General features: G+C 40.6%; 1 protein-coding gene across 4 annotated transcripts in view; it reads left to right on the forward strand.

The window, feature by feature from the left end:
• The window catches only part of KCTD9 (potassium channel tetramerization domain containing 9), a 57,708-nt gene that overhangs the window by 21,054 nt on the left and 13,670 nt on the right, over positions 1-22,984 (forward strand). For 3 of the 4 annotated variants that reach the window (XM_082402876.1, XM_082402874.1, XM_082402875.1), the window contains 3 exons: positions 5,276-5,343; positions 5,432-5,527; positions 6,242-6,391. In XM_082402876.1, the coding sequence (XP_082259002.1) occupies positions 5,276-5,343; positions 5,432-5,527; positions 6,242-6,391 (314 nt within the window). The remainder of the gene's footprint in view (positions 1-5,275; positions 5,344-5,431; positions 5,528-6,241; positions 6,392-22,984) is intronic. The other variant, XM_082402873.1, reaches the window with a different exon arrangement.

The raw sequence follows: 22,984 nt of genomic DNA on the forward strand, positions 1-22,984 counted from the left end.
TCTCTTCTTCTCCCTCCCATGTCCACAGCACCCACGTGGCTAGAGGTGGCCCCAGAAGGCAAGGGACCAGACCCGGAAGCCCAACAGGCTTCCTGGAGCTGAGTGGGCAGGGGAAACGCCTGGGTTGCTTCCCCTGATCCTCCGGCCCTGGAGGGTCCCCTCGCCCCATCTGCCTCTCCTCCCCTTCCCACCTCCTCCCTCCCTCTGCTCCCAGGACCAGCGTGGCACAGAGGGGGCCTCAGAGGGTGGAGGACCTGGCCTGGGACCCCAGCAGGTCTCCCGGGCTGAGTGGTCTGGGGAAACACCCCCCACACCTCCCCGATCCTCCGGTCCTTGAGGGTTCCCCCCACCACTGTCCGCCTCTCCTTCTCTTTCCCCCTTCTCCCTCCCATGCCCCTAGGACCCATGAGGCCAGAGGGGGCCTGGGAGAGAAGGGGGCCCAGGAAAATGGAGGACCAGGCCCAACAGCCCAGTAGGCTTCCCAGGCACAAGTGAGTGGGTGAAACAACCTCCGTGCTTCCCCTGGTCCTCCTATCACAGAGGGCCCCTCCCCCATCCACCTCTCCCCTTCTCCACCACCCCCGCCTCCTTCCTATGCCCCTAGAAACAAAATGGCCCAGAGGGGGCCTTGGAGGGTTGAGGACCCTGCCCAGGAGCCCTGCACGCTTCCTGGCCGATTGGGTAGGGGAAACACCTGATTCTCCAAGACCCTGATGGTCTGTCCAGGCGTGGGAACCCCTCCCCCCTCCCCCTTCCCAGTCACCCCTCAGGGGCGCCGGTCCTGTCTGGCCTCCACTTCTCCTCCCCCCTCACTCCCCCCATGTCCTACCCAGTCACTCGGGGGTTCCTCCTGTCTTCTTGGGCATTGAGGTCCCCCACCAGCATCTGGCAGGCACCTTAGTTGTGGGGAGACATGAACTCCGCGTCCTCCTCCACCGCCATCTTCTGTAGGCTCTTGTTTTTTTAATCCACTCTGCCACTCTGTGTCTTTTGATTGGAGCATTTAGTCCATTGACATTTAAGGTAACTTTTGATAGATAAGTACTGCTATTGTAGAGCTTGTTTTCCAGTTGATTTTTGTATTTCTTCTTTGTTCTTTTTCTTTTTGTTTTTCCTTTCATCGTTTGATGATTTCCTTTTGTACTATGCTTGTGTTCTCTTCCTTTTATTTCTGTGCATCTATTGTATGTCTTTGATTTGTGGTCACCCTGTTTTTCAAGTATGTTAACCCCTTCCTATATGTACTTGCTTTAGAATCTATAGTGATATAACCTCAAACACATTCTAAAAGATAACCTATGTTTTCTTACGCTCTTCCCCCACGTTTTATGATTCTGAGATCCTCTTTTACGTCTTCACGTTTATCCTTTTGCTGTTCATTGTGGTTATCACTTTCACAAAAAAATTATTTTATTTTATGATTATTATTATTTTTAAAACTGCATACTGGCTTATTTATGTGATTTACTTTCCAATTGTGATTTTCTCTTTCCTGCAGATTCTTACTTCTTTTCTACTAAGAAAAGACCTTCCAGTATTTCTTTTAGGGATAGATTTAGTATTGCTCTATTCCTTTAGTTTTTCCTTGTCTGAGAAATTCTTTCTGTCTCCTTCTATTCTAAGTGTTGATCTAGCTGGGTAGAGTATCCTAGGTTGCAGATTTTTCCTTTTAAGTCCTTTGAATATATCTTGCAGCTCCTTTGTGGCCTGCAACATTTCTGTAAAGAGATCAGCTGATAGCCTTAAGGGGGTTCCCTTGTAATTATCCCTTTGTTTTTTCTCTTGCTGCCTTTAGAATCCTCTCTTTAACTTTTACCATTTTAATTATAGTATATCTTGGTATAGATCTGTTTGGGTTCATCTTGTTTGGGACCCTCTGTACTTCCTGTACTTGTGTATCCGTTTCCTTCTTTAAGTTTGGGATGTTTTCAGCCATAATTTCTTCAAATACATTTTCAATCCCCTTTTCTCTTTCTTCTCCTTCTGGGATGCCTGTTATGTGTAGATTGGTACACTTTACATTATCCCATAGGTCTTTTAAATTGCTTTCAATTTTTTTTTTTCCATTTGGCTTTCTGTCTGCTGTTCTGACTGGGGGATTTCCATCATTCCATCTTCCAGGTCACTTATTTATTCTTCTGCATTATTCAACCTGTTATTCATTGCCTTTAGTTCAGCTTTCATCTTGGCGAATGAGTTTTCTCATTTTCCTTGGCTCCTCTTTACACTTTCTAGTTCCTTTTTAAGTAATCTACATTTGTATTGATAACCTTTCTTAGTTCCTTCAATATTTTCATTATCTTTTTTTTGAACTCGGTGTCTATTAGACTGAGCAGATCTGTTTCATTGTTTGTTCTTTCCGGGGAATTCTCATGATCTTTTCTGGGAGTGGTTCCTCTGCTTCTTCATTTTACTTATATTTCTCTTACTCTATGAGTTTATGACAATTATCTACTGTGGTCTTGGAGGGCTATTAGTATGTGGAAGTGTCCCTGTGTAGCTTGTGTGGGTTTAAAATTTTTGGTGCAAGGGCTGTTTTCCGGATGTATACCTGCCACCTCTTTCCTCAGTGTGTGCTGGCCATTATCCCCTTGATAGGGGGTGTGACTGATGTTGTGGTGACCAAAGGCTACACTGGATGTTGAGTGGGGCCTCCTCTTTGCTCTGTGGTTGTCACAGCCCTCTCAGTGGCAGGGTCTGCTCCCTAGTTATTGCAGTAGAAGCCCCCAGATCCGTTTCTGAGCTGTGGTGTGAGGTAGTCGGGGTTGGAGTATGCCCAGGGAGAGGAGCCCCTGAGTATTCCTCCTCCGGAACTCTCCACCAGGGAGTGCATTCTGTGCTGTCACCCGTCACTCATCGTATGGGCTCACAAAGTACACTGTTGTTGGCACTGCACTCGGTCCCACCTCAACCGTGAGAACACAGGCAGTAAGCCGTGGTGTCCCTCAGGCGCTGTGTTCACAAAGTCACCAGCATAGGTCTGCTGGCAATGATCCACTGAACTGAGGTAGCAGGACCACAATAGTCACACACCTGAACCCGCTGTTGGAGCTATCGAAGCAGCGCAGCCTCCAGCCCAGCCTCTGCGTGCATGCACCCACAAACCACAGAGCTGCTAAGGCCAGCCTGGTCCCAGCCACGGGAGCACCCATTGTCCACTTGGATGTCCTGCAGGCGCTGAGTATACAAAGCCAGTGGCTGTGGGGTAGATCTGCACAGCAGCGGGCAGAGGGCTCAGATTTCAGCCCCGCCTCTGCATGTGGGCAGCCCACTGGCACGCTCCCAGAGCTCCTACAGGTAGCACCAAGTCAGCTGAAAGCGTGTGGAGAAAGAGGCTGCTATGGCAGGCCTGTCCCTCCCTTCCATGCTCCTTAACAAAAGGGCTTTGCTTCTATGCTGGGCCTGGGCTTCTTCTACATACACCCCTGGTTGCAGCCCATACCGGCCCCTTCAGGCTTTCTCCAAGCAGCCGACCCTGGTCCTCTTCCTGGGTCTGTCCTCTGAAACCCGAGTTTCAGAACTCAGCTCCCGCCCACACCAGCAGTTGCACATCTCAGGCTGGGGAGCACAGGGCAGTGACCCGGACCATCTGTGCAGGTCTCTCTCTGACCTGCCTGCCATAAGCTAGCTGCTGCACTTTGCTTTGAGCCTCTAAAGCTCCATTTCTGTCCTGGCTGATCTCCCCACCTGTGAAGAGGCTTTCCAGGTTGTGGGAAACTTTCCTCTTTCACAACTCCCTCCCAGATGTGCAAGTCCCATCCCAATGCCTTTTTTTTTTATTCTTGTACTACCTGGTTATGAGGAGATCTTTCATGCGATTTTGGGTGTTTGAGATATTCTGCCAGCGTTCAGAGGGTATTCTGTGAGAATTGTTCCAGATGTAGATGTATATTTGATGTATTTGTGGGAGGAGGTGAGCTCCACATCCTTCTATTCCGCCATCGTGTGTGAGCCCCCTGGAAATCCTTTATTTAAAATTGATTCTCCTATAAGAAAGGTTTCTGAATTACACTGCTGACTTTTGTTTTGAAGCTGTCTTACATTTATTCACTTCTGTAATATTCTGATTCAGTAACTAAAAGATCTCTGACAAACCGATTCAGATCTACTTCATTCAAAAACTCAAGGGGCTTCCCTGGTGGCGCAGTGGTTAGGAATCCGCCTGCCAATTCAGGGGACACAGGTTCAAGCCCTGGTCCGGGAAGATCCCACATGCCGCGGAGCAACGAAGCCTGTGCATCACAACTACTGAGCCTGCGCTCTACAGCCTGCAAACCACAACTACTGAAGCCCGCTTGCATAGAGCCCGTGCTCCACAACAAGAGAAGCCACCGCAATGAGAAGCCCATGCACCGCAACAAAGAGTAACCCCCACTCGTAGCAACTAGAGAAAGCCCGCACGCAGCAACGAAGATCTATCACAGCCAAAAATTAATTAATTAATTAATTAAATTTATTTAAAAAAGAAAACCCGTGGTACTGTGACTGTGTTAAGTATATATATATAAAAAAAAAAAAGTCAATGAAGGTCTTCCCTGTTGGCGCAGTGGTTAAGAATCCGCCTGCCAATGCAGGGGACACGGGTTCAAGCCCTGGTCCGGGAAGATCCCACATGCCACGGAGTAGCCTGTGCACCGCAACTACTGAGCCTGTGCTCTAGAGCCCATGAGCCACAACTACTGAGCCCATGTGCCACAACTACTGAGCACTCCTAGAGCCCATGCTCCACAACAAGAGGCCACCAAAATGAGAAGCCAGCGCATCGCAACGAAGAGTAGTCCCTGCTCACCGCGACTAGAGAAAGCCCGCGTGCAGCAACGAAAACCCAATGCAGCCAAAAATAAATAAATTTTTTTAAAAAAATCAATGAAATGTTAAGATTAGGTGAATTAATCATTTATTATTGGGCTTACAAATCACTGTGTCAGTTATTTTAGGAATGTGTGATGTTAGGACTTTTTGTCTGTGGCCTATTTAATTTTCAGAAATAATTTTGTAATATGGAAAGCTTTCATTCTAATTCATTAGTCTTCTTTCTTTTGCTGTATGTAAACTATTTAGAAAAACTTTGTTTACAAATATTTTAAAATATTCTATATATACATATATATGTTCTAAACATTAGTTATTTTTCTTCTATATTGATGGATAGCCTACTTGTTGTATTTCACTTCTGTTATGAGAATTTAAATTTTTGGAATTTTTTTATAAATGATTCTGTAAATATTAGAATGAATAGCATTCTATAAAAGTCAAATTGTTTTTATTATGATAGGTGTGTTAGAAGAAGCAAGATTTTTTGGTATTGACTCATTGATTGAACACCTAGAAGTGGCAATAAAGGTAAGGCTCTTTTTACCTTACCCAAGTATTACATGTATTGTAGCTATCTCCCAAAATGCTCCACTGATCTGTCAATATGCTTTTCAAGAATTCTCAACCACCAGAAGATCATTCACCAATATCTCGAAAGGAATTTGTCCGATTTCTGCTAGCCACTCCAACCAAATCAGAATTGCGTTGCCAGGTAATTAAAGCAGACTTTTACATGAGATATTCGTGTAGGCAAATCTGTGAGTAAAGTTTTAAATTCTTCTGGGAATTTTTTTCTTGCCTTGTTTTCTTTTGTCATGCAAGATATATTTTAGTTATGGGTCATAGCATTGATTTACTCCCAAAATGGTTAGACAGAAAAAGAGATGTAATAATCTTTTTTATTGTCTAATTATGCCTCATGCAGCAGTTTTTGAGTGATGCATAGGAATTGCAGCAATAAAAATAAACTCAGTTGTACAGTTGTTATGTATGGTTAATCAGTGGAAGATACTTTTACCTTTATGTATTATAGCACTAATGATTTCAAGAACCACAATACTCACTTTAAAAAAATAAAATGATCTTGAATTATTGAATTAATAAAATAATTTAAGTACAATCAGGTTTAATAAAAAAATAATACTTATCAACGGGTATGTGGCCAGCAGAGATCTCTCTTTAGAAACTTCTGCACATAAATGAGGCACAGCCAGGATGCATTCTAATGTTATATGTAAGTCGAGTTTAAGGAGGACCCATTAAGGACACTAATTTTATAGAAGTTCCATTTGATCATGTTTTGTAACGAACTCCAAATGACGGAACTGCCAATTACTTCTAAAAAACATGGTGGTTAGCTATTGTAATTGAATTTAGTACAACACATGGTTTAAATATCGTGACAGTTTGTGTTTTTTAATTTTAGGGTTTAAACTTCAGTGGTGCTGATCTTTCTCGTTTGGACCTTCGATACATTAACTTCAAAATGGCCAATTTAAGCCGCTGCAATCTTGCCCACGCTAATCTCTGCTGTGCAAATCTTGAACGAGCTGATCTCTCTGGATCAGTGCTTGACGTAAGAAACATTTTTGGTTACCAAAGAAAATTAAATTTTTAGTCTATTGAACACTCAGAGCAGAAATGATATCTGTCCCTTACTGGAGCTTTTACTTGCAAACAGATAATTTACTAAGTTGACGATAAAACTGAAGGTTCTGAAAGTGAAATGGGTTGGTTTTGCAACTTTGGTATCCTTTATTAAACATAGGTCTGAAAAGTATAGCAACTGATAAGAAATTAAATCTTGAAATTAGATCCTGATCTCAACACTTTATTTATCAGGACTTCTATTTTCAATGAATTAATAGGGTAAAGCTGGAAAGGACCTTTGAATTTTTCTCTTCAGGTTCATTTCTGGAATAGGAAAATGTTATTGCTCCAGGGGATATGTGGCAGTTATTTTTAAATAAACATGTTATACAGCAATCTGTGTAAGTTAGCATCTCAGTGGCTCTCCCCCTCTACCTATATTAATATGTGTTTACATATATATATGTGTATATATGTGTGTGGGTACATATGTATATGCATGTATTTGTGTAGCAGTTACCTGTGTTAATTTGAGGTTAGAGGATATATGTAAAACCAGCCATGAAGTCTAATTTCTAAGAACTTTCAGTTCCTTAATATCAAGGACCATGTCGGTGTGCCTTTTGAGTTAGTAACACCTAATATAGTACCTTGCCTTTAGTAGTCACTGAATAAATGTTTGTTGAATTTTTTTTTTTGGCATTTTAAAAATATTTATTTTATTTATTTATTTATTTATTTATTTATTTATAACATCTTTATTGGAGTATAATTGCTTTACAATGGTGTGTTAGTTTCTGCTTTATAACAAAGTGAATCAGTTATACATATACATATGTTCCCATATCTCTTCCCTCTTGCATCTCCCTCCCTCCCACCCTCCCTATCCTACCCCTCTAGGTGGTCACAAAGCACAGAGCTGATCTCCCTGTGCTATGTGGTTGCTTCCCACCAGCTATCTATTTTACTTTTGGTAGTATATATATGTCCATGCCACTCTCTTACTTCGTCACATCCCACCCTTCCCCCTCCCCATATCCTCAAGTCATTTCTCTAGTAGGTCTGTGTCTTTATTCCCGTCTTGCCACTAGGTTCTTCATGACCTTTTTTTTTTTTTCCCTTAGATTCCATATATATGTGTTAGCATACTGTATTTGTTTTTCTCTTTCTGACTTACTTCACTCTGTATGACAGACTCTAACTCCATCCACCTCACTACAAATGACTCCATTTCGTTTCTTTTTATGGCTGAGTAATATTCCATTGTATATATGTGCCACATCTTCTTTATCCATTCATCCGATGATGGACATTTAGGTTGCTTCCATGTCCTGGCTATTGTAAATAGAGCTGCAATGAACATTTTGGTACATGACTCTTTTTGAATTATGATTTTCTCAGGGTATATGCCCAGTAGTGGGATTGCTGGGTCGTATGGTAGTTCTATTTTTAGTTTTTTAAGGAACCTCCATACTGTTCTCCATAGTGGCTGTATCAATTACCATTCCCACCAACAGTGCAAGAGTGTTCCCTTTTCTCCACACCCTCTCCAGCATTTATTGTTTCTAGATTTTTTGATGATGGCCATTCTGACCGGTGTGATATGATATCTCATTGTAGTTTTGATTTGCATTTCTCTAATGATTAATGATGTTGAGCATTCTTTCATGTGTTTGTTGGCAATCTGTATATCTTCTCTGGAGAAATGTCTATTTAGGTCTTCTGCCCATTTTTGGATTGGGTTGTTTGTTTTTTTGTTATTGAGCTGCATGAGCTGCTTATAAATTTTGGAGATTAATCCTTTGTCAGTTGCTTCATTTGCAAATATTTTCTCCCAATCTGAGGGTTGTCTTTTGGTCTTGTTTATGGTTTCCTTTGCTGTGCAAAAGCTTTTAAGTTTCGTTAAGTCCCATTTGTTTATTTTTGTTTTTATTTCCATTTCTCTGGGAGCTGGGTCAAAAAGGATCTTGCTGTGATTTATGTCATATAGTGTTCTGTCTATGTTTTCCTCTAAGAGTTTGATAGTGTCTGGCCTTACATTTAGGTCTTTAATCCATTTTGAGTTTATTTTTCTGTATGATGTTAGGGAGTGTTCTAACTTCATACTTTTACATGTACCTGTCCAGTTTTCCCAGCACCACTTATTGAAGAGGCTGTCTTTTCTCCACTGTATATGCTTGCCTCCTTTATCAAAGATAAGGTGACCATATGTGCGTGGGTTTATCTCTGGGCTTTCTCTCCTGTTCCATTGATCTATATTTCTGTTGTTTTTGCCAGTACCATACTGTCTTGATTACTGTAGCTTTGTAGTATAGTCTGAAGTCAGGGAGCCTGATTTCTCCAGCTCCATTTTTCGTTCTCAAGATTGCTTTGGCTATTCAGGGTCTTTGGTGTTTCCATACAAATTGTGAAATTTTTTGTTGTAGTTCTGTGAAAAATGCCAGTGGTAGTTTGATAGGGATTGCACTAAATCTGTAGATTGCTTTGGGTAGTAGAGTCATTTTCACAATGTTGATTCTTCCAATCTAAGAACATGGTATATCTCTCCATCTATTTGTATCATCTTTAATTTCTTTCATCAGTGTCTTATAATTTTCTGCATACAAGTCTTTTGTCTCCTTAGGTAGGTTTATTCCTAGATATTTTATTCTTTTTGTTGCAATGGTAAATGGGAGTGTTTTCTTAATTTCACTTCAGATTTTTCATCATTAGTGTATAGGAATGCAAGAGATTTCTGTGCATTAATTTTGTATCCTGCTACTTTACCAAATTCATTGATTAGCTCTAGTAGTTTTCTGGTAGCATCTTTAGGATTCTCTATGTATAGTATCATGTCATCTGCAAACAGTGACAGCTTTACTTCTTCTTTTCTGATTAGGATTCCTTTTATTTCTTTTTCTTCTCTGATTGCTGTGGCTAAAGCTTCCAAAACTATGTTGAATAATAGCAGTGAGGGTGGGCAACCTTGTCTTTTTCCTGATCTTAGTGGAAATGGTTTCAGTTTTTCACCATTGAGGACGATGTTGGCTGTGGGTTTGTCATATATGGCCTTTATTATGTTGAGGAAAGTTCCCTCTGTGCCTACTTTCTGCAGGGCTTTTATCATAAATGGGTGTTGAATTTTGTCAAAAGCTTTCTCTGCATCTATTGAGATGATCATATGGTTTTTCTCCTTCAATTTGTTAATATGGTACATCACGTTGATTGATTTGCATATATTGAAGAATCCTTGCATTCCTGGAATAAACCCCACTTGATCATGGTGTATGATCCTTTTAATGTGCTGTTGGATGCTGTTTGCTAGTATATTGTTGAGGATTTTTGTATCTATGTTCATCAGTGATATTGGCCTGTAGTTTTCTTTCTTTGTGACATCTTTGTCTGGTTTTGGTATCAGGGTGATGGTGGCCTCGTAGAATGAGTTGGGGAGTGTTCCTCCCTCTGCAATATTTTGGAAGAGTTTGAGAAGGATAGGTGTTATCTCTTCTCTAAATGTTTGATAGAATTTGCCTGTGAAGCCATCTGTTCCTGGGCTTTTGTTTGTTGGAAGATTTTTAATCACAGTTTCAATTTCAGTGCTTGTGATTGGTCTATTCATATTTTCTATTTCTTCCTGGTTCAGTCTCGGCAGGTTGTGCATTTCTAAGAATCTGTCCATTTCTTCCAGGTTGTCCATTTTATTGGCATAGAGTTGCTTGTAGTAATCTCTCATGATCGTTTGTATTTCTGCAGTGTCAGTTGTTACTGCTCCTTTTTCATTTCTAATTCTATAGGTTTGAGTCCTCTCCCTTTTTTTCTTGATGAGTCTGGCTAATGGTTTATCAGTTTTGTTTATCTTCTCAAAGAACCAGCTTTTAGTTTTATTGATCTTTGCTATTGTTTCCTTCATTTCTTTTTCATTTATTTCTGATCTGATCTTTATGATTTCTTTCCTTCTGCTAACTTTGGGGTTTTTTTGTTCTTCTTTCTCTGATTGCTTTAGCTGCAAGGTTAGGTTGTTTATTCGAGATGTTTCCTGTTTCTTGAGGTAGGCTTGTATTGCTATAAACTTCCCTCTTAGAACTGCTTTTGCTGCATCCCATAGGTTTTGGGTCGTCATGTCTCCATTGTCATTTGTTTCTAGGTATTTTTTGATTTCCCCTTTGATTTCTTCAGTGATCACTTCGTTATTAAGTAGTGTATTGTGTAGCCTCCATGTGTTTGTATTTTTTACAGATCTTTTCCTGTAATTGATATCTACTCTCATAGCGTTGTGGTCAGAAAAGACACTTGATACGATTTCAATTTTCTTAAATTTACCAAGGCTTGATTTGTGACCCAAGATATGATCTATCCTGGAGAATGTTCCATGAGCACTTGAGAAAAATGTGTATTCTGTTGTTTTTGGGTGGAATGTCCTATAAATATCAATTAAGTCTATCTTGTTTAATGTATCATTTAAAGCTTGTGTTTCCTTATTTATATTCATTTTGGACGACCTGTCCATTGGTGAAAGTGGGGTGTTAAAGTCCCCTAGTATGATTGTGTTACTGTCGATTTCCCCTTTTATGGCTGTTAGTATTTGCCTTATATATTGAGGTGCTCCTGTGTTGGCTGCATAAATATTTACAATTGTTATATCTTCTTGAATCGATCCCTTGATCATTATATAGTGTCCTTCTTTGTCTCTTGTAATAGTCTTTATTTTAAAGTCTATTTTGTCTGATACGAGAATTGCTACTCCAGCTTTCTTTTGATTTCCATTTGCATGGAATATCTTTTTCCATCCCCTCACTTTCAGTCTGTATGTGTCCTTAGGTCTGAAGTGGGGCTCTTGTAGACAGCATATATACGGATCTTGTTTTTGTATCCATTCAGCCAGTCTGTGTCTTTTGGTGGGAGCATTTAATCCATTTACATTTAAGGTAATTATCGATATGTATGTTTCTATTCCCATTTTCTTAAATGTTTTGGGTTTGTTATTGTAGGTGATTTCCTTCTCTTGTGTTTCTTGCCTAGAGAAGTTCCTTTAGCATTTCTTGTAAACCTGGTTTGGTGGTGCTGAACTCTCTCAGCTTTTGCTTGTCTGTAAAAGTTTTAATTTCTCCATCAAATCTGAATGCGATCCTTGCTGGGTAGAGTAATCTTGGTTGTAGGTTTTTCTCCTTCATCACTTTCCTTATGTTCTGCCACTCCCTTCTGGCTTGCAGAGTTTCTGCTGAAAGATCAGCTGTTAACCTTATGGGGATTCCCTTGTGTGTTATTTGTTGTTTTTCCCTTGCTGCTTTTAATATGTTTTCTTTATATTTAATTTTTGATAGTTTGATTAATACGTGTCTTGGTATGTTTCTCCTTGGATTTATCCTGTATGGGACTCTCTGTGCTTCCAGGACTTGATTAACTATTTCCTTTCCCATATTAGGGAAGTTTTCAACTATAATGTCTTCAAATATTTTCTCAGTCCCTTTCTTTTTCTCTTCTTCTTCTGAGACCCCTATAATTCGAATGTTGGTGCATTTAATGTTGTCCCAGAGGTCTCTGAGACTGTCCTCAGTTCTTTTCATTCTTTTTTCTTTATTCTGCTCTGCAGTAGTTATTTCCACTATTTTATCTTCCAGGTCACTTATTCGTTCTTCTGCCTCAGTTATTCTGCTATTGATCCCTTTTAGAGTATTTTTAATTTCATTTATTGTGTTTTTCATCATTGCTTGGTTCCTCTTTAGTTCGTCTAGGTCCTTGTTAAATGTTTCATGCATTTTGTCTATTCTATTTCCAAGATTTTGGATCATCTTTACTATCATTATTCTGAATTCTTTTTCAGGTAGACTGCCTATTTCCTCTTCATTGGTTAGGTCTGGTGGGTTTTTACCTTGCTCCTTCATCTGCTGTGTGTTTTTCTATCTTCTCATTTTGCTTATCTTACTGTGTTTGGGGTCTCCTTTTCACAGGCTGCAGGTTCGTAGTCCCTGTTGTTTTTGGTATCTGTCCCCAGTGGCTAAGGTTGGTTCAGTAGGGTGTGTAGGCTTCCTGGTGGAGGGGACTAGTGCCTGTGTTCTGGTGGATGAGGCTGGATCTTGTCTTTCTGGTGGGCAGGTCCATGTCTGGTGGTGTGTTTTGGGGTGTCTGTGGACTTATTATGATTTTAGGCAGCCTCTCTGCTAATGGATGGGGCTGTGTTCCTCTCTTGCTAGTTGTTTGGCATAGGGTGTCCAGCACTATAGCTTACTGGTCATTGAGTGAAGCTGGGTCTTGGTGTTGAGATGGAGATGTCTGGGAGATTTTCGTCGTTTGGTATTACATGGAGCTTGGGAGGTCTCCTGTGGACCAGTGTCCTGAAGTTGGCTCTCCCACCTCAGAGGCACAGCCCTGATGCATGGCTGGAGCACCAAGAGCCTTTCATCCACACGGCTCAGAATAAAAGGGAGGAAAAATAGAAAGAAAAAAAGAAAGAGGATAAAATAAAATAAAGTAAGATAAAATAAAATAAAGTTATTAAAATAAAAAATAAAAAAGTTATTAAGAAAAAAAAATTTTTAAAGAAGAAAAACCCAGACGGACAGAACCTTAGGACAAATGTTGAAAGCAAAGCTATACAGACAAAATCTCACAGAAGCATACACATACACACTCACAAAAAGAGAAAAAGGGAAAAAAATATATATATCGTTGCTCCCAAAGTCCACCTCCTCAATTTGGGATGATTCGTTGTCTATTCAGGTATTCCACAGATGCAGGTACATCAAGTTGTTTGTGGAGCTTTGATCCGCTGCTTCTGAGGCTGCTGGGAGAAATTTACCTTTCTCTTCTTTGTTCGCACAGCTCCTGGGTTTCAGCTTTGGATTTGGACCTGCCTCTGCGTGTAGGTCGCCTGAGGGCGTCTGTTCTTTGCTCAGACAGGACGGGGTTAAAGGAGCAGCTGCTTCAGGGGCTCTGGCTCACTCAGGCCGAGGGGAGGGAGGGGTATGGAGGTGGGGTGAGCCTGTGGCGGCAGAGGCGGGTGTAACGTTGCAGCAGCCTGAGGCGTGCCGTGTGTTCTCCCGGGGGCGTTGTCCCTGGATCACGGGACCCTGGCAGTGGCAGGCTGCACCGGCTCCCAGGAGGGGAGGTGTGGAGAGTGACCTGTGCTCGCACACAGGCTTCTTGGTGGCGGCCGCAGCAGCCTTAGCATCTCCTGCCCGTCTCTGGGGTCCGCGGTGATAGCCGCGGCTCGCGCCCGTCTCTGGAGCTCGTTTAGGCGGCGCTATGAATCCCCTCTCCTCGCGCACCAGGAAACAAAGAGGGAAGAAAAAGTCTCTTGCCTGTTCGGCAGCTCCAAACCTTTTCCCGGACTCCCTCCCGGCTAGCTGTGGTGCGCTAACCCCTTCAGGCTGTGTTCACGCCGCCAACGCCAGTCCTCTCCCTGCGATCCAACCGAAGCCCGAGCCTCAGCTCCTAGCCCCCGCCCACCCCGGCGCGTGAGCAGACAGGCCTCTCGGGCTGGTGAGGGCTGGTTGGCACCGATCCTCTGTGCAGGAACCTCTCCGCTTTGCCCTCCGCACCCCTGTGGCTGCGCTCTCCTCCGTGGCTCCGAAGCTTCCCCCCTCCGCCACCCGCAGTCTCCGCCACGAAGGGGCTTCCTAGTGTGTGGAAACCTTTCCTCCTTCACAGCTCCCTCCCGCTGGTGCAGGTCCCGTCCCTATTCTTTTGTCTCTGTTGTTTCTTTTTTCTTTTGCCCTACCCAGGTATGTGGGGAGTTTCTTGCCTTTTGGGAGGTCTGAGGTCTTCTGCCAGCGTTCAGTGGGTGTTCTATAGGAGCAGTTCCACGTGTAGATGTATTTCTGATGTATCTGTGGGGAGGAAGGTGATCTCCGCGTCTTACTCTTCCACAATCTTCTCCTCTCTGTTTATTGAATTTTATAATTTTGGCTTTGTTCCTTAGCTGCAGTGTATTTTTCCATGACACTTGGATCTAATAACAAAATATGCCAACACATTTCCTTGTTCCATCTTATGATGAAGGATCAAATAAATAAGAAAATAAGCAAAACACTAACAGTACAAAGGAAATATCTAAAGGATCTAATTTTTAAATAGTGAAATGCTGAGAGGCAGCTTGGTTGGTTTCTGTTAAGGAATGAAAAAAAAAACATACGACAGATTGGATCATTGAATACAACTGGTTTTGAGTTCTATTTAATTATAGCATTACTGTGAACCTGAACCATAAATTTTCTTTTTTTTTTTTTTTTTTTTAAACTGGTGCTTAGAAACTCTATTTCACCAGAACACCATTTTAAATTTATTTATTTAGTTTTATTTATGGCTGTGTTGTGTCTTCATTTCTGTGCGAGGGCCTTCTCCAGTTGCGGCAAGCGGGGGCCACTCTTCATCGCGGTGCGCGGGCCTCTCACTGTCGCGGCCTCTCTTGTTGCGGAGCACAGGCTCCAGACGCGCAGGCTCAGTAGTTGTGGTGCACGGGCCTAGTTGCTCCACGGCATGTGGGATCTTCCCAGACCAGGGCTCGAACCCGTGTCCCCTGCATTGGCAGGCAGATTCTCAACCACTGCGCCACCAGGGAAGCCCCCATAAATTTTCTTATCTTTAAATTCTTGTTCTACCCACATTGTATAATTGATGTGAAGGCCAATATGTATATATAATATATATGTGTATATATTATATATATATAATTTTTTTATTAATGTGTAGTTGATTCACAATATCATGTTAGTTTCAGGTGTACAGCACAGTGATTCAGTTACATATATATGTGTGTGTGTGTGTGTGTGTGTGTGTGTGTATATACATATATACATATATATACAGTCTTTTTCAGATTCTCTTCCCTTATAGGTTATTACAAAATATTGAGTATAATTTCCTGTGCTATACAGTAGGTCCTCATTGGTTATCTATTTTACATATAGTAATATGTATATGTTAATCCCGACCTCCTAATTTATCCCTCTTCCCATCCCCTTTTCCCCCATTTGGTAACCACACATTTATTTCCTATGTCTGTGAGTCTCCTCCTGTTTTGGAAATAAGTTCATTTGTATCTTTATGTTTTTTTAGATTCCACATATAAGCAATATCATATATTTATCTTTCTCTGTCTGGCTTCACTTAGTATGATAATCCCTAGATCCACCTATATTGCTGCAAATGGAATTATTTCATTCTTTTTTATGGCTGAATAATATTCCCTTGTGTATATATATGCCACATCTTCTTTATCCATTAATCTGTCCATAGATATTTAGTTTGCTTCCATGTCTCGGCTGTTGTAAATAGTGCTGCAGTGAACATTGGGGTGCATGTGTCTTTTTGAATTATGGTTTTCTCTGGGTATATGCCTAGTAGTGGAATTGCTGGGTCATATGGTAATCCTATTTTTAGTTTTTTAAGGAACCTCCATACTGTTCTCCATAGTGGCTGTATCAATTTACATTACCACCAACAGTGCAAGAGGGTTCCCTTTTCTCCACACCCTCTCCAGCATTTGTTGTTTGTAGATTTTCTGATGATGCCCATTCTAACTGGTGTGAGGTGATACCTCATTGTAGTTTTGATTTGCATTTCTCTAATAATTAGTGACGTTGAGCAGCTTTTCATGTGCTTCTTGGCCATCTGTATGTCTTCTTTGGAGAAATGTCTATTTAGGTCTTTTGCCCATTTTTGGATTGGGTTGTTTGTTTCTTTAATATTGAGCTGCATGAGCTGTTTATATATTTTGGAGATTAATCCTTTGTCCGTTGATTCGTTTGCAAATATTTTCTCCCATTGTGAGGGTTGTCTTTTCGTCTAGTTTATGGTTTCCTTTGCTGTGCAAAAGCTTTGAAGTTTCATTAGGTCCCATTTGTTTATTTTTGTTTTTATTTCCATGACTCTAGGAGGTGGATAAAAAAAGATCTTGCTGTGATTTATGTCAAAGAGTGTTCTTCCTGTGTTTTCCTGTAAGAGTTTTATAGTGTCCAGTCTTACATTTAGGTCTTTAATCCATTTTGAGTTTATTTTTGTGTATGGTGTTAGGGAGTATTCTAATTTCATTCTTTTACATGTAGCTGTCCAGTTTTCCCAGCACCACTTATTGAAGAGACTGTCTTTTCTCCATTGTATATCCTTACCTCCTTTGTCATAGATTAGTTGACCATAGGTGCATGGGTTTATCTCTGGGCTTTCTATCTTGGTCCATTGATCTCTGTTTCTGTTTTTGTGCCAGTACCATATTGTCTTGATTACTGTAGCTTTGTAGTATTGTCTGAAGTCAGGATGTCTGATTCCTCCAGCTCTGTTTTTTTCCCTCAAGACTGCTTTGGCTATTTGGGGTCTTTTGTGTCTCCACACAAATTGTAAGATTTTTTGTTCTAGTTCTGTAAAAAATGCCATTGGTAATTTGATAGGGATTGCATTGAAACTGTAGATTGCTTTGTGTAGTATAGTCATTTTCACAGTATTGATTCTTCCAATCTAAGAACATGGTCTGTCTCTCCATCTGTTTGTATCACCTTTAATTTCTTTCATCAGTGTCTTATAGTTTTCTGCATACAGGTCTTTTGTCTCCCTAAGTAGGTTTGTTCCTAGGTATTTTATTCTTTTTGTTGCGATGGTAAATGGGAGTGTTTCCTTAATTTCTCAATCAGATTTGTCATCATTAGTGTATAGGAATGCAAGAGGTTTCTGTGCATTAATTTTGTATCCTGCAACTTTACCAAATTCATTGATTAGCTCTAGTAGTTTTCTGGTGCCATCTTTAGGATTCTCTATGTATAGTATCATGTCATTGGCAAACAGTGACAGTTTTACTTCTTCTTTTCCAATTTGTATTCCTTTTATTTCTTTTTCTTCTCTGATTGCCATGGCTAGGACTTCCAAAACTATGTTGAATAATAGTGGTGAGAGTGGACATCCTTGACTTGTTCCTGATCTTAGAGGAAATGCTTTCAGTTTTTCACCATTGAGAACGATGTTTGCTGTGGGTTTGTCATATATGGCCTTTATTATGTTGAGGTAGGTTCCCTCTATGCCCACTTTCTGGAGAGTTTTTATCATAAATGGGTGTTGAATTTTGTCAAAAGCTTTTTCTGCATTTATTGACATGATCATATGCTTTTTAGTCTTCAATTTGTTAATATGGTGTATCACATTCATTTGCGTATATTGAAGAATCCTTGCATCCCTGGGATAAATCCCACTTGATCGTGGTGTGTGATCCTTTTAATGTGTTGTTGGATTCTGTTTGCTAGTATTTTGTTGAGGATTTTTGCATCTATATTCATCAGTGATATTGGTCTGTAATTTTCTTTTTTTGTAGTATCTTTGTCTGGTTTTGGTATCAGGTTGATGGTGGCCTCATAGAATGAGTTTGGGAGTGTTCCTTCCCCTGCAAATTTTTGGAAGAGTTTGAGAAGCATGGGTGTTAGCTCTTCTCTAAATGTTTGATAGAATTCACCTGTGAAGCCATCTGGTCCTGGACCTTTATTTGTTGGGAGATTTTTAATCACAGTTTCAATTTCATTACTTGTGATTGGTCTGTTCATATTTTCTATTTCTTCCTGGTTCAGGCTTGGGAGGTTATACCTTTCTACGAATTTGTCCATTTCTTCCAGGTTGTCCATTTTATTGGTATAGAGTTGCTTGTAGTAGTCTCTTAGGATGCTTTGTATTTCTGCAGTGTCTGTTGTAACTTCTCCTTTTTCATTTCTAATTTTATTGATTTGAGTCCTCTCCTTCTTTTTCGTGATGAGTCTGGCTAACGGTTTATCAATTTTGTTTATCTTCTCAAAGAATCAGCTTTTAGTTTTATTGATCTTTGCTATTGTTTTCTTTGTTTCTGTTTCATTTATTTCTGCTCTGATCTTTATGATTTCTTTCCTTCTGCTAACTTTGGGTTTTGTTTGTTCTTCTTTCTCTAGTTCCTTTAGGTGTAAGGTTAGATTGTTTATTTGAGATTTTTCTTGTTTCTTGAGGTAGGCTTGTATAGCTATAAACTTCCCTCTTAGAACTGCTTTTGCTGCATCCCATAGTTTTTGATTGTCATGTTTTCATTGTCATTTGTCTCTAGGTATTTTTTGATTTCCTCTTTGATTTCTTCAGTGATCGCTTGGTTATTTAGTAACGTATTGTTTAGCCTCCATGTGTTTGTGTTTTTTCCTTTTTTTCCCCCGTAATTCATTTCTAATCTCATAGCATTGTGGTCAGAAAAGATGCTTGATATGATTTCAATTTTCTTAAATTTACTGAGGCTTGATTTGTGACCCAAGATGTGATCTATCCTGGAGAATGTTCCATGCGCACTTGAGAAGAAAGTGTAATCTGCTATTTTTGAATGGAATGTCCTATAAATATCGATTAAATCTGCCTGGTCTATTGTGTCATTTAAAACTTGTGTTTCCTTATTAATTTTGTTTGGATGATCTGTCCATTGGTGTAAGTGAGGTGTTAAAGTCCCCTACTATTATTGTGTCACTCTCAGTTTCCTCTTTTATAGCTGTTAGCAGTTGCCTTATGTATTGAGGTACTCCTATATTGGGTTCATATGTATTTATAATTGTTATATCTTCTTCTTGGATTGATCCCTTGATCATTATGTAGTGTCCTTTCTTGTCTCTTGTAACATTCTTTATTTTAAAGTCTATTTTACCTGATATGAGTATTGCTACTCCAGCTTTCTTTTGACTTCCATTTGCATGGAATACCTTTTTCCACCCCCTCACTTTCAGTCTGTATGTGTCCCTAGGTCTGAAGTGGGTCTCTTGTAGACAGCATATATATGGGTCTTGTTTTCGTATCCATTCAGCAAGCCTGTGTCTTTTGGTTGGAGCATTTAATCCTTTCACGTTTAAGGTAATTATCAATATGTATGTTCCTATTACCATTTTGTTAATTGTTTTGGGTTTGTTTTTGTAGGTCCTTTTCTTCTCTTGTGTTTCCCACTTAGAGGAGTTCCTTTAACATTTGTTGTAGAGCTGGTTTGGTGGCGCTGAATTCTCTTAGCTTTTGCTTGTCTGTAAAGCTTTTGATTTCTCCATCGAATCTGAATGAGATCCTTGCCGGGTAGAGTAATCTTGGTTGTAGGTTCTTCCCTTTCATCACTTTAAGTATATCATGCCACTCCCTTCTAGCTTGTAGAGTTTCTGCTGAGAAATCAGCTGTTAACCTTATGGGGGTTCCCTTGTATCTTACTTGTCGTTTTTCCCGTGCTGCTTTCAGTAATTTTTCTTGGTCTTTAATTTTTGCCAATTTGATTACTATGTGTCTCGGCGTGTTTCTCCTTGGGTTTATCCTATATGGGACTCTCTGCGCTTCCTGGACTTGGGTGGCTATTTCCTTTCCAATGTTAGGGAAGTTTTCGACTACAATCTCTTCAAATATTGTCTCTGGTCCTTTCTCTCTCTCTTCTCCTTCTGGGACCCCTGTAATGCGAATTTTGTTGCGTTTAATGTTGTCCCAGAGGTCTCTTAGGCTGTCTTCATTTCTTTTCATTCTTTTTTCTTTATTCTGTTCTGCAGCAGTGAATTCCACCATTCTGTCTTCCAGGTCACTTATCCGTTCTTCTGCCTCAGTTATTCTGCTATTGATTCCTTCTAGTGTATTTTTCATTTCAATTTTTGTATTGTTCATCTCTGTTTGTTCTTTAATTCTTCTAGGTCTTTGTTAAACATTTCTTGCATCTTCTCGATCTTTGGCTCCATTCTTTTTCCGAGATTCTGGATCATCTTCACTATCATTATTCTGAATTCTATCTCCACTTCATTTAGTTGTTTTTCTGGGGTTTTGTCTTGTTCCTTCATCTGGTACATAGCCCTCTGCCTTTTCATCTTGTCTGTCTTTCTGTGAATGTGGTTTTTGTTCCACAGGCTGCAGGATTGTCGTTCTTCCTGCTTCTGTTGTATGCCCTCTGGTGGATGAGGCTGTCTAAGAGGCTTGTGCAAGTTTCCTGATGGGAGGGACTGGTGGTGGGTAGAGCTGGCTGTTGCTCTGGTGGGCAGAGCTCAGTAAAACTTTAATCTGCTTGTCTGCTGGTGGGTGGGGCTGGGTCCCCTCCCTATTGATTGTTTGGTCTGAGGCGACCCAACACTGGAGCCTCAGGCCAGACAACAACAGGGCTGTTTGTTGGGGCTAATGGCGGCTTCTGGGAGGGCTCATGCCAAGGAATACCTCCCAGAACTTCTGCTTCCCGTGTCCTTGTCCTCACAGTGAGACAGAGCCACCCCCTGCCTCTGCAGGAGACCCCCCAACACTAGCAGGTAGGTCTGGTTCAGTCTCTGTGGGGTCACTGCTCCTTCCCCTGGGTCCCGATGCGCACATTACTTTGTGTGTGCCCTCCAAGAGTGGAGTCTCTGTTTACTTCAGTCCTGTCGAAGTCCTGCAATCAAACCCTGCTAGCCTTCAAAGTCTGATTTTCTAGGAATTCCTCCTCCCGCTGCCGGACCCCAGGTTCGGAAGCCTGACCTGGGGCTCAGAACCTTCACTCCAGTGGGTGGACTTCTGTGGTATAAGAGTTCTCCAGTTTGTGGGTCACCCACCCAGCAGTTATGGGATTTGGTTTTATTGTGATTGCGCCCCTCCTACCATCTCATTGTGGCTTCTCCTTTGTCTTTGTATGTGGGATATCTTTTTTGGTGAGTTCCAGTGTCTTCCTGTTGATGATTGTTCAGCAGTTAGTTGTGATTCCAGTGTTCTCACAAGAGGGAGTGAGAGCATGTCCTTCTACTCCACCATCTTGAACCAATTTGGATGTTGAATTTTATGAAAAGCTTTTTCTGCATCTATTTAGATGATAATATGGTTTTTATTCTTCAGTTTGTTAATGGGATGTATCACACTGATCGGTTTGCAGATGTTGAAAAATCCTTGCATCCCTGGGATAAATCCCACTTGATTATCGTGTATGATCCTTTTAATGTATTGTTGGCTTTGGTTTGCTAGTATTTTGTTGAGGATTTTTGCCTGATAATCTCCTGTAATTTTCTTTTTTTGTGGTATCTTTGTCTGATTATGGTATCAGGGTGATGGTGGCATTATAGAGTGAGTTTGGAAGTGCTTCTTCCTGTGCAATTTTTTGGAATAGTTTCAGAAGTGTAGGTGTTAACTCTTCTCTAAATGTTTGATAGCATTCACCTGTGGAGCTTTCTGGTTCTGGAGTTTTGTTTGTTGGGAGCTTTTTTAATCACAGATTCAATTTCAGTACTTGTAATTGGTCTGTTCATATTTTCTATTTCTTCCTGGTTCAGTTTTGCAAGATTGTACCTTTCTAAGAATTTGTTCATTTGTTCCAGGTTGCCCATTTTATTGGCATAGTTGCTTGTAGTCGTCTCTTATGGTCCTTTGTATTTCTATGGTGTTGCTTGTAACGTCTCCTTTTTCATTTCTAATTTTATTGATTTGGGCCCTTCCCTTTAGTTTTCTTTTTCTTCTCAGAGGACCAGCTTTTAGTTTCATTGATCTTTGCTATTGTTTTCTTAGTCTCCATTTCATTTATTTCTGCTCTGATCTGTATGATTTCTTTCTTTCTACTAACTTTGGGTTTTGTTTGTTCTTCTTCCTCTAGTTGCTTTAGGTGTAAGGTTAGGTTGTTATTTGAGATTTTTCTTGTTTCCTGAAGTAAGCTTTTATCAGTATAAACTTCCTTCTTAGAATTGCTTTTGCTGCATCCCATAGGTTTTGTATCATTGTGTTTTCATCTTCATTTGTCTCTAGGTATTTTTTGTTTTGTTTGTTTGTTTTTAAATATATATATTTATTTAACTGGCTGTGTTAGGTCTCAGTTGCAGCATGCGGGATCTTCATTGCAGCATGCGGGATCTTTTGTTGCGGTGCATGGGCTCTTCATTGCGGCATGTGGGCTTCTCTCTAGATGTGGCGCGCAGGCTCCAGAATGCGCAGTCTCAGTAGTTGTGACGCGCGGGCTTAGTTGCCCTGCGGCATGTGGGATCTTAGTTCCCCAACCAGGGATCGAACCCGCGTCCCCTGCATCGGAAGGCAGATTCTTAACCACTGGACCACCAGGGAAGTCCCCTCTGGGTATTTTTTGGTTTCCTCTTTGATTTCTATAGTGATCCGTTGGTTGTTTAGTAGCATATTGTTTAGCCTCCACATTTTTGTGTTTTTTGCAGTTTTTTTCTTGTAGTTGATTCCTAATCTCATAGTGTTGTGGTTGGAAAAGATGCTTGATACAATTTCAGTTTTCTTAAATTTACCAAGACTTGCTTTGTGGCCCAGCATGTGATCAATTCTGGAGAATGTTCCATGTGCGTTTGAAAAGAATGTGTATTCTGCTGCTTTCGGAAGGAATGCTCTATAAATATCAAGTCCATCTGGTCTGATGTCTCATTTAAGGCCTGTGTTTCCTTATTGATTTTCTGTCTGGATTTTCTGTCCATTGATGTAAGTGGGGTACTAAAGTCCCCAACTATTATTGTGTTACTCTCAATTTCTTCTTTTATGTCTGTTAACATCTGCCTTATATGTTGAAGAGCTTCTACATTGGGTGCATACATATTTACAGTTGTTATATCTTCTTGGATTAATCCCTTGTTCATTATGTAGTGTCCTTCTTTGTTTCTTGTAACAGTCTTTTATTTTACAGTCAATTTTGTCTGATATGAGTGTTGCTACT

The sequence above is a fragment of the Balaenoptera borealis genome, assembly GCF_965194805.1.
Source record: "Balaenoptera borealis genome assembly, chromosome: 8".
In the NCBI taxonomy this organism is placed as follows: domain Eukaryota; kingdom Metazoa; phylum Chordata; class Mammalia; order Artiodactyla; family Balaenopteridae; genus Balaenoptera; species Balaenoptera borealis.